We start from the raw sequence: 11,908 nt of genomic DNA, 5'->3' as shown, positions 1-11,908 counted from the left end.
TTGTGATGGAAGCGTCATTGTCTTCCACGGACTCCAACATATTGAATCATTTTCTATAAAAGCTGGTGGTCATATCCCTTTTTTTGTGTTCAGAGAAGGAAGTTACCATTTAATAAACAAAGAATAACAATACCATGAGAATTTATTCTTGGGTGTTCTAATCACTTTCTGATTAGCAGAGAAAGATGCTTTAGTTTACACCACGTGATGCAATAGCAGCTAATTACAGTATTGAAAGTGCAGCTGTAATACTAATGTTGCTGAAAAAGATGGTTCTAGCTGTAAAAAATACTGCTTAAGCTCAGAAAAGATGTGTACTTACTCATCAGATGCCACACTGTCTTATGGAAGTGGTCTAATTAATGTAGATGAGATGGCACCACGAGTGAGGTGATCAGAGCCTTGCCTGAAATAGTCATGTCATCTGGAAAGGAATGTAATAGGGAGACGGGTGTGTCTTTACTCAAGGATAGAGAGGCCTGAAGGAATCAAAAAAGCCCTTGTAAAAGGCTGCATGGAAAATCACTCATGTTCAGATCATTATCTGTACGATACCCACATGCACATACACACAGTCATCTAATAGCTAAAGGCTTAAAAAGAAACCCTAAATTGCAGCACAGAATTGTATGTAAGATCTGTGTAACCCTGGAGCAGGTGCTGCAATAGCACGGCTGCCTGAGCTGGTAAAATGCTAGCAAGGGACCCAGTAAGGAAACGGGGGAAGAATGGTACAAAAGATAGCATGGAAATTTTTTAGGGAAGGGAAGCATGAAAAAGTCTCAGGAGGACGGGGTTTCCTGACCAGAAACACAGCAGATGGTGGGGGGGTGGGAACCCAACCCCAAAAAACCCAAAGAGGAGAGCTGCTTAGCCAGTGGAAACATGAACAGGAAATGTAAGGAAAAATAAATGTCAGGGAGTGTTTCTTGAAGCAAGGAGATCAGGAAACGCACGTGCAAGGCCTGCTCCACAGAGCCAGCTGATCCTGATCCAGAGTTCCTGTAAGGCACAAACACAGAACCTCAGAAAGCTGTTACCAATGTTAAATGTAACCCTGACTGGGGACAGAGATTGTTCCAGAGTCAGGTCCCAGTTCCAAGCTGCAGAAACCAAGTTCGGGAGGCTCGTGCTGCTTTCAGGTGCTTCGTTCTTTTGAGTAAGAAACAGGTAAATTCTAGTGGCTCACCTGAGGTTTTCCTAATGTAGACCCAGATTACTGGGGAGGATGGATGTGTGCTTACCCGTCAGCGTAGTCTGGACTCTGCCCAAAACGTAGGATCAAAATGAAGACAGGCGTTATAAACCCCACGCTGAGCGTTGGTGTAGCCGGTGTGTGGGGCCGGTGCAGACCCGGCCCCGCGGCTGCGCAGGGCACAGCTGACACGCTACAGATGTGGCCGCTGAACTGACGCCCGTTCTGGCCCACATCCCCACGCAGAAACTGTTCCAAGTACACACAAAAAGGGGGGGTGTGTAATATCAAAGACAAGATCAAAAAGAAGGCCCGTGTCTCGCCATGGCTCTGTGTTCCAGCACAGCCCGAGGGCGGCCGCGCCGGACCGCACAGACCCGCCCCGGGACTGCGGCAGCTCTGCGGAGCCCGGACCTGCCCGCCGCGGGCCGGCCCTTCCCGCGCTGCAGAAGCGGGGCCGCCGCGGCCCCAACGCGAGGGTCACGGAGCACCTTCTGTCAGCGTCACGCCGCTGCCAGGCGTTAGAGCCTCCGAGCGATGAGGCAAAGCGGGACGGGCCGACAGGCCCGGCGGGAGGGGCAGCGCCCCGCGGCCTCTCGCCGCGCCGCCTGACAGGAGGTGCAGCTGTAGCTGCGCGGGCCCCGGGCCGGCCGCTCCGCCAAGGCGTCGGCACCGCTCTCCGCGGCGGGCAGCGCTCCGTCCCGCGGGGCCGCCTTCGCCCGGCCCCCGCCGGCTTCGTGCCGGGATGGCCGCGAGGACGGGTTCCGGCGGGCTCTGAGGGACGCCCCAGCCCGCGCCCCGCCGCCCCGCGGACCCCTCCGCCGCGCGGGAAAGCCGCCCCGCTGCCGCGACGCCTCCACGGACCCGAAGTTTCCTCGGCAGTTGCGTAACTGCGGGCGGGGCGGGGGCCGGGGCCGGGCCCGGGCGGGAGGGGCCGGCGCGGCGCTCGCCCGGCGCAGCCCGGCCCGGGGGCTGACCCGCCCGCCCCTCGGTCGGCCGGCCGGCCGGGACGCCGACGCGGCCGGCGGGGGCGCAGAGGCAACTCCCCGCGCCGCCCGCCCGCCCCGGCAGAGCCGCTCCGCTCGGCTCCGAAGGGCGCGTCCTCGGCGACGGCCTGTAGCGGGGCCGGCCCGGCCACCGCCTGTCCCGCGGGACGTCCGCGCCCGCCGCCGGGGGGGAAAATGAACCCCGCTCCCGCGCCTCCGCCGCCGGGGCAGCAGGTGATCCACGTCACGCAGGACCTGGACACGGAGCTGGAGGCGCTCTTCAACGCGGTGATGAACCCCAAGCCCAGCTCCTGGAGGAAGAAGATCCTGCCCGAGTCCTTCTTCAAGGAGCCCGACTCGGGCTCGCACTCGCGGCAGTCCAGCACCGACTCGGGCGGCCCGCCGCCCCGGCCCGCGGCCGCGCAGCACGTCCGCTCCCACTCCTCGCCCGCCTCGCTCGTGGGCTCGGGCGCGGCGCCGCAGCACGCGCACCTCCGGCAGCGCTCCTACGACGTGACGGACGAGCTGCCGCTGCCGCCCGGCTGGGAGATGGCGCTCACGCACACGGGACAGCGCTACTTCCTCAAGTGAGTGGGGCGGCCCGGGCCGCGCCGGGACACGGCTGTCGGCCGGGCTTCGCGGCGCCGGCCGCCGGGGCTAGCGCAGGGGGGCGAGGGGAGGGGGCGCCGGCCCGGCCGGACTGGAGCCGCGCCGCGAGGCGGGAGGAGGCGGCAGCGTCGTGAGGCGGCGGTGGGAGGCGGGAGGGAGCGCCCAGGTAGGAGCGCGGTGCCGCGGGGCGCCGCCGGCCGAGTCTGGGGAGCGCGCGGGACGCTCCTTCCCGCTCGCGGGTGCCAGAGGAGGACGGCGGAGGCCAAGCGAGGCGCGGGCTGCGGGGCGGCTTCCAGAGGCGGGCGGAGGAGCGGCCGGCCCCGCGCTTGTGCCCTGCCTGGCCTCGCGCCCGAGGCTCAGGCACCGGTTGGTGAAACCAGCCTGGTGTCAGCTGGCCCGGGGAGCCCCGGCGCGCGGGCGCAGGGCGCGGCGTGCCTGTGGCCTGGCGGCTGCGGGGCTCCCGCCGCGGCACCGCCGCGTCCCGGCCGCGGGCGGCTGAGCGCGGCGGGCGGCTGGGGGCTGCAGTGCAGGCGGTGCCCGTGCCTTCAGGGGCGGCGTCTGATGGAAGGGACAGGTTTTGGGAAGTCTCGTAACGTACCGACCCGTCCCACCGGGCCGGAGCGGTTGTCGGTGACACCCGGAGCTCGATTCTGAGCCGCTTCACAGGCCTCAAAACGCGCAATACCTGTGACAGGCGGTGAGGCAGCGGGTGCTGTGTCTCTGCTCCGCGTTCAGTGCGGAGTAAACGCCGCTGTGTTAATCCGGTGCATATGCAGTGACAAGATGTTGACTAGTGAAATAAAACACTTGCTGATGAAGCATCCGCCTGAGCAGACCGAGAGAGCTGAACCGCCCAGGCTGCGGGAGGTCAGTTGCTCTGTCACTGCAGCCCTCTCCGTCAGCAGAGCGGTGCCTTCAGCCCTGTTAATAAGTGGCACATCGACAGCACATGGTGGGACTCAGGAAAGGCAGAGAACGTTTACTGCTTAGGAAAATGAATAGGTGCAGCATTTCCACGTGTCTGTAATGATTCCTTTGCCTCGTGGCTTTGGGATCTCCAAAGGATTACTCGAGAGGCCGGTCGTTGGATTCTCTGCACAGGGGTCAGGCTCCGGCCTCTGTCACACTCGAGTTACTAGCACAGCACCACAGTACCTGCGGTCTGTTTCTGCCGCTCCGTGTGTCGCTGTGTGGGGGTTATAATCGGGGTTGGGCAGTTACCAGGGTCCCAGACAGCACTTTGTATCCACCTGGTTTATCACCTGAATGAAAAGATCTCGTTGTGCTGCACTTGGCATGTATTTTTCTGAACAGAACAGGGCAGAGAAGCAGCAGCTGACTGACAGGAGTGTGCTGCGGCAGGTATTTAGCAAATAAGTATTTTATATAAGTCCTTGCTAGGGTTTGGCCAGCAAGGTGTTTTCAGATACCCCTGGCTAAAAACTGCATCTTTGCTGTTTGGTTTTTGACTGATATTAAAATGAGCTCATCTGATTTCCCCTTCCTGTCACGCATTTCTGACAAAGAGTTTTCCAAGCAGATAGATTCTTGTAGCTTAGGCCAAATACACAAAAAAAAAAAAAAAAAAGCTATGGATAAAATCACAAAGTGTCTTTAATTTTTTCCCCCAAATCCTATCGGCAGTCATATTCTGATTAATAACATCCTTTTTATATATAAAATAAAACTTTCATTATGTGTGTAATTTATTGCCTTGGGCAGTCTTTGTTTTGTTTCTCCAGTTTTATTTATCCAACAAACTCATTTTTATAACAGTTAATTGGAATAACCTATTTCTCTGTTCCTATAATGTATATATTTATACGGCAGTGCTGTTGGGAGTAATACTTAGCTAAACAATAATTACATATAAATTAGAACATTTTGCAACTGGTGCAGTGTTTTTCATGTGAAAATAAATTTTTCTGCAGGAATGTAAGATGATTTATGGAAAGCAGGATTTGAAACTTAACGCGTGGTAATATGTAGGGTTAAATCAGATGATGTGCTTGAAAATCCTGTTCAGTCACATCAGGCAGAGAAAGTTCCATTCCCCTGTATTCAAGGCCTGTCTGTCAAAAAAAAAACCCTTAAAAAAATAAGCCATTTCCAGGTTAGTGATAAAAATTTCTTTACAGCCATTAGCAAAAGAAACTTGAGGAGATTAAGAGCAAATAACTAAATGATGTCTGTTAAAGCCTTTATGATCTGTTGAAGCTTAGAATGTAATTTGTTGTATTTAAACATGTTTTCAAGCATTATTAAACAGAGGTGGTGACGGGACTTTGAATGAGTGGAGAGAGCCAACCTTGCTGACTGGGAACCAGCTACAACTTGAAACAGTCGCACTCCTGCATGTCAGTTCCTGCAGAAATTTTCTGGCTGTGACTGGGAGAAACATAAGTAGCCTGGGGACCACTCCACCCTGTAATTAAATACTGAGCTGCAGAGGAGGGGGGGATGGAAGACAGGCTAATGAACGCTCACTTAGGGCAATGTTATCTAAGGCATTTTTCTGTGTGTGCATGTGTGGAAAAAAATGCAAGTGTGATAAAGAGGGTTTCTGGAAAGACAGGCAAACTGCCCCATGCAGCTCTTGTGCTGTAAGTGGGACTATCAGTCGCTTACTGACCGGGCTGGGCTGTGTACACATGTTCTGTAAAAAGAATTCTTCAAGTATTGCTTTCCACTGATTTGGGTTTAGATGGTATAGCCTCGTGCTTCAAATGAAGAGTATAAGGTTTTAATGTTTCCTTAGTGCGTGTGTGTGTGCGCAGTGCTGCTTGGGCAGATGCTGATTTCATCCCAGAAGGTAAACAGAATGCAGAGAGTAGGCGTTTGCACCCAACAGGTTTGTGAGGCTGTTACCTTTACCACAGTGTTTTTTAAAACATTTCTGTGAACATTTGCCATTCTAGGATGTATTTGCCAGGAAATCCTGCTGGAGGGGAAAGGGAGCTAATCACTTTCAACATTATACTTGAGGTGTTCAGATGTTTTCCTCCTGGTTCTGTTGGTGGAGAAGCTCGATTTTACACATCATCAGATGCATATTACTGAGCGTGTTCAGAAAGTAATGTAAGCTCTGTGAAAAGACTATTTCTGAAAAGGACCAAGCAAGTAATATTAAGACAGTTGAAGTGCTCTAGTGATTTCCAGGTATGGCCTTTGGTGTTAGCTCTGTGGAGGGTGCTGTTATTTATATTGATGCACATGCAGTATTCCTCCTGGAGATACTTTTCTGCCTCAGAAGTGCAGTTACAAACTAGGAGAAGGGGAAGAGATGGAGAGTGCAGGAGGCAGAGACTCTGTTGAGTTCAGATAAAACCGTGTAAAACATAAACACTTCTGCACTAGTGTTCTATGGTCATGGCCGGAGCTGCTCGTGGGTGTGATGCATCCCTGTAAGGTGGAGCTTACATCCAGCGAGCTTTCTTGTGGCCCTTGTAGAGCACAGGGGCAGAGCAAGAGGCCACACAGCCATGCTGGTTTTGGTGTCAACCATTGGAAAGAGATATTTACAGAGGCATAGGGCTTTAGTATTAGTACAAATGACTTTTATCTGGAATTAATGAATTTATCTACTATTTTGAAGAGTTCCTGGCAGACAGGAAAGCTGTGATACAATGCCAAAGTTTAACTGATGTAAATTCAACTATTGCTCGCCTTTGTAGCTCATTTTACAGATGCTTAGGAAGGTCTGAGCTTGAAGTGCACACATCAAAACTAAATTTGCAAGCTGCAATTGACAGCATTAGAGGTCTGTCTCCTGTAACTGGAGTCTGTAGTTCTGATGCTGCTTGGACAGTGATGTTATAAATCCAGAGAACTTCCTGAATTTTTGTGCAAATGAGAATAGTTTCTTTTCTTCCTGGGATCTGCACAAGGTAAGGAGTGTTTTCAGCCTCTTGATTCTGAGACTGGGCCAGATCTCATTTTGGCAATGGTCAAGTGATGTGCTGTTGTCTAAGGGGGCTCTGGTGTAATCCAACAGGAGAGAGGGTCAGCACGTGAACTCCTCAGACACCTGTAGCTCAGTCACTTAATTCCTACAAATTCAAAATATATTTAACACAGAAATAGGAAAATTAATTTTAGGGTCAGAAATAAATTGTTACGTTCTCTGGATTTAATGATCTCTGGTGCAACGTACAAGCAACAAAGCCGGTGGAAGTCATCCCTCAGAAGGGAGCATTAGATTGCCAGTTAGTTTATTGCAGGTATCCAGCCTAGGTGGGATTTTTGCCCAGTTGAGGACAGAATAAGAATTTCAGACTCACCTTATGTGTTGTTCAGGAATAACTTACATTTCAGTACAAAATATTGTCTAAATGCCTGGTAAGGAAGAGTTGTACAGATAAATTAGGTGTGTACATTTTGTAGTACAGTAGAGACAGCAGGACTGGTAATCATGAGAGTTTTTAGTAAGTTTTATTGAAGTCTTGTTGAAAATTACCACTAGGACACACTAATGGAAGCCACAGGCACCCGGCCACGTTCTCACTGTTACATACCTGGTCGGCTGCTTGGCTGCATTAGAGTCACATACCTGTAACGCCAGTCGGAACTTGCACTTCAGTCGTCATCACAGCTTTAAAGGTTTCTCTGTTTAATATGCATGGGCAGAATGCAATCATATTTCAGATACATCTGTGTGAGCTTAATGACTGCACTTGGCAAGTATGTTCATCAACACCGCCAAAGTATAGCCGTAATTGTTTTGTAATCTGCATGCAAATGAGAATTTGTTTTTACTGTCACATGAAAGGAATGTTGTTTCTCAGTAGTTTTTAGGTACATTTCTGGTTTATAATGTTTTCTTACCTATCTGTTCTACTGAATAATGAGTAAACTCTAATGATTGTATTCAGCTTGATATGTAACTTGATAGGAATGTTCAGACAGAGCAAACAGTGGAGTTCGTGTGATCACCTGAAAGCCTGTGCTGATTTTTTTTGTTTGTTTTCAAAGATTTTTCTTAACTTTACATTTTAGAAGTGCATTTGAGCAGAGCATATATACATGCCTAATAAATTTCTCTATGATTAGCTTGTAAGTACATGGGTAAAACAGTAATGACATGGATCTATTTTGTTTTCTTTATTTGAAAGGTTTAATAGATTAAGTTCCATATTCAGCACTACATTAGAAGTAGAGAATTGAAATAAAACCAGACCAGCATTGGTCTCCACAGGGAAATAAACAAAGAAAAAAGTTTGACTGTAGTTATTTAATGTCTTTGTGCTTCTGTCAGTGCAAAGGAGTATGTGGAAGCAAAACACCAAGAAATAAAGGGCAGTTAAAATAGTATGGAAAATCAGTGCGCAATAAATGTGATCAACAAAGTGCAAGCTTGGGTGGCTTTTTTGTACTGCCACAGGCAGGGACAGTCCCCCTTTGTCCCCCTAGCCCAGGGTGCTCCAAACCCCATCCAACCCAGCCTTGAACCCTGCTGGGGATCCAGGGGCAGCCCCAGCTTCTCCGGGCACCCTTGTTTGAAAACTTGTGTTTTCAAATTAAGTGGTGAAATACCAGGTGCCCTATTTTATGGAAAGGGCTTTGTAATTCAAAGCACTGATTTTTAAAAAACTGGAATTGTCTGAAATACGTTCAGTTTAACGTTATAACGGACCATTTTTTGGTTTGTGAGCTTAAAATTTGGGGTTTGGTTTAACGCACGTTTTTGGAGGTAACTGTGTTTGTGGCACATGAAGTGTTGAGAGTCCAGATTTAGTTACAACAACACTGACCTTACAGCAGGAATCCAGTGACGGTGTTTCCAGGGTCTTTGACTGGTCCTGTTCAGAGCTGTTTCACATCTTACTGACTGATAGGTACCCGCTTCAGATCTCGACTGAAGAGGGCTGGTGGAAGGTGCAGAACGTGGTGGTTGAAGTTAACTGAATTTTAGACTGACTCTTCAGATGGTCTGGAGCTGGAGCACTGAGTCTTGTTCATTGGCACTGGTTCTAAATGAGCTATTTAACAAAGTCGGCTTTGAGGACTAACAGTGGACCTGCCAGGCCTAAGCTTCCAATTTACAGGGAGGTGAAAAAAAAGTTACTCATATCTTTATTCAACGTTGAGGAAATTGAAGTTTTTCTCCACACTGACAATTATAAATATTTGGAGGAGATTACTTTAAAATCAGACTGATTCACTGAAGGAGAAGTTGACCTGGATAGACAAATGGCTTCTTTTGACAGAAATTTATAAAGCACAGCTGAAAAGAAAATGTAAGCTAATTTCTGTGTTGATGTTGGAGTCCCTCTTAAAAAGCTTCAAAACCTGCCAGGGATCTATGAGCTACTTTCTTCCCTCTGAATCTGGTAGTAGTAACGGCCACAGAGTTTCTGATGAAAGCTGATCATTATTCATTTTCTGTTCCAAGAGGGTGTCTTTTCATGACCAATAGACTGTTTTCTTAGAATCTAAAATCACGTCACCTGTGGTTCTTAATAAAATTTGGTGGTTAATTGGCGCTTAAAATACAGTACTTAATAAAATCTGAGGATGAAAGCGGATTTGGAATAAAATTGCTTTGAGGACACCTTCAATTTACAGGATATGATCCAATTCCCGCTCTTGTTGGGTTTTCTGAGTTAAATTTCTGAGTTACCTCTCAAGTGTGAAGAATGCTTTAAGCAGGGCTACACTGACCCTGGAAGTGTTACCAAGAAGGGCTTCCTTTGAGGAAATGCTTAAGAAACTTTCTGTAAAGGGCAGGCTAGACCCAGCAGCGGCACTAAATATCAGCATATGCACTTCTAAAATGACTTGAGGAAATCGATGACACTTCTGTACACACCATTGTGTTGATATAAAATTTGGTATGTTGGACTGACGTGCATTTTGAAGCTCGTAAATAATGTGCACACAGAGAACTGCATCGGTTCAATGAAACTGATCTTTATTTAAAGTGTTAAACCTGATGTCCGGGAGTATTTGTGTATTAGCAGATGACAACTGTCATGCATCCATCTCTTGAAAATGCAAGTGCTTTATGCATTAATCATTACAAAAGCATATCCGTTAGAATACTTTTAGAAAGGTGTGGATAGAATAGGTACAGGTGTTAATTAAGAGTGGTACTATGGAAATGTTTTTCAGGAGCCCTCTGAGAGGGTATGGGCTTTGCCAATGGCCTGGGATGCTCTAAGAAAGAAAAATGAGCCATAGGTTTATTTTTAGTTTTTGTGAGCTGCTGTAGCCAGCAGCAAAAAGATGGTCTGCCTGACCGGCTCGAGTCTGTAACTGGTGAAGAGGTCCAGCTCTGAACCCGTCTGACAGCGAAGGGTCTGTAAAGCCCCTCCAGCTTCTTCCTGCTCGCTTCTTGAAGTCGCGTTGGGAGAGTCAGTGGTTGGGCTCTGACTCGTTTCCTGCTTGGGTGCTTTGGATGAAGTTGAAAATTTGTTTTACCCATAATTCCACCTCTTTGATTAAGGAGGTTATTACAGGACAAGAGCTTCTTTGTATCAGCATATTTAGTGCTCGGGGCCTAGCGTGACTAGCAGATACAAATTGTATGGAAGCAATTAAGTCCAAAGGAAATGTCATGTGGGCTGAATTTCAACATACAGACTTGTGGCATTTTTCCCCTTCATTTTAGAGAGAGAAGGAGGAGAGAGGGGTGGGTGTGATGTGTTGTGGAGGGCAGGGATGTTGGTTTGGGGTTTTTTTTTTTTACATTGATTTAATCAAAGTCCAGACCTAGTGTGAATGCTAATGCCAGTGGCTGTTACAGGGATGTAAGACCTGGGGACTGGGCACTGCATCGCAGTATTCCTTACCCATGGCTGTTTTTAAGGTAGATGTGACTGAACTGCACTGCAGAGACAGATACAGACTTGCGTAGATCTCCAAACAGGAGGCACTGTGCAGAAGCTGAAATAACTCTTAGAGTGTAACCACAGATTACTACAGCGTAAGGGGAGGTGTGAAGGAGGAGTTGGCTCTCCTGCGTGTACTCGCAGCTGAGCACATGCACATCAGCAGTGACAGCCTGAGCACAGCGCAGCAGGACAGCCAGTCCCGTGCCTTGTGTGTCTGCCCGTACCCCTGCAGCACCCGCTGGCCCCTCGCCTGCTCAGGACGCGCCTTTTCCTTCACTGGGCATCGGTCTGTCCCTGTCCCTTCTGGTGGTGGTCGGTATTTTCAGTCCTGCAGGGCTACGAATAGAGTGGGCTGCCCGGGCAGGTGGCTGAGTCGCTGTCCCTGGAAGTGTTTAAAGATGTGTAGATGTGGTGCTCAGGGACGTGGTTCAGGGCTGGACTTGGCAGTGGTGCATTGATGGTGGGCCTTGGTGATCTTGAAGGTCCATTTCAACCCGAAAGATTCTGTGGTTAGGAAAGGAGGACACATTCATGGTGTGCATGAGTTTCAATCAATACCGCAAGTATTGCTTTTTTCCACCTGTGATGGATTTGCCTAGACTATCCACTGTTGGCATTGTAATTAAACGTTCTGTGTTCCTATTGGTCATTAACTGATTGGTGATCAATGGTGTAAGCATCACAAAATGAAGTAAAAGTGTCCTGTCAAGAAATTCTTAAAGGTTAGATTAAAGTGTTTTGTGTTTCCAGAGTCAAGATTTGTGTTTAAACTGTGAGACTTCTGCTCATGTGAGATTCCTAAAGGCCACTAGCAGACCTTGGGTTTTTTTTTACAAGTTCTCAAAGCTCCTTGACTGACGTGTTTCCTTAGGCTTCACCTTCACTGTGAAGCCTGTAAATACAGCAGCATCAGAGAAGGAAGTTGGAGTCATTGGGAAGCTGACCTAGGTTGAAGGAAACAGCAGTGCAGTTCCTGTTGTGCTGCACAGCGTGACTCAGGAAATCACGTAACCTCTCTGCTGCCTTCATGTGTGGTATGTGGCTCTAGAAGAATACATTTTCCCACTTCCTAGTAGCTCCTGTGAGATAGCATGTTTAAAGATTGAAGCCCTAGCATGGAACTCTGAAATCTCTCTATAGTGATACTGATAATGCAGGGCATATGTATGAAAAAACTCATCAGCATCCGTTCTTGTCCAGGTAAAAAAACCCTCTCTGTGTGTTGAAGTGGATTTGCTCTGTGGAAGCTGTGCCTTGCCATCTGAGCTGACACCCTTTGGCAGTGT

General features: G+C 48.9%; 1 protein-coding gene across 1 annotated transcript in view; it reads left to right on the top strand.

Moving 5' to 3' along the window:
- Nucleotides 1-2,376: 2,376 nt before the first annotated feature.
- Nucleotides 2,377-11,908, top strand: part of WWTR1 (WW domain containing transcription regulator 1) — a gene marked incomplete at both ends in the record, with an annotated part of 54,717 nt that continues 45,185 nt past the window's right edge. The window contains one exon of the mRNA XM_084267377.1: nt 2,377-2,768. Coding sequence (XP_084123503.1) covers nt 2,377-2,768 — 392 coding nt within the window. The remainder of the gene's footprint in view (nt 2,769-11,908) is intronic.

The sequence above is a fragment of the Gallinula chloropus genome (assembly GCF_964237585.1).
Source record: "Gallinula chloropus genome assembly, chromosome: 8".
Taxonomy (NCBI): domain Eukaryota; kingdom Metazoa; phylum Chordata; class Aves; order Gruiformes; family Rallidae; genus Gallinula; species Gallinula chloropus.
This window is presented reverse-complemented; position numbering and strand designations above follow the sequence as displayed.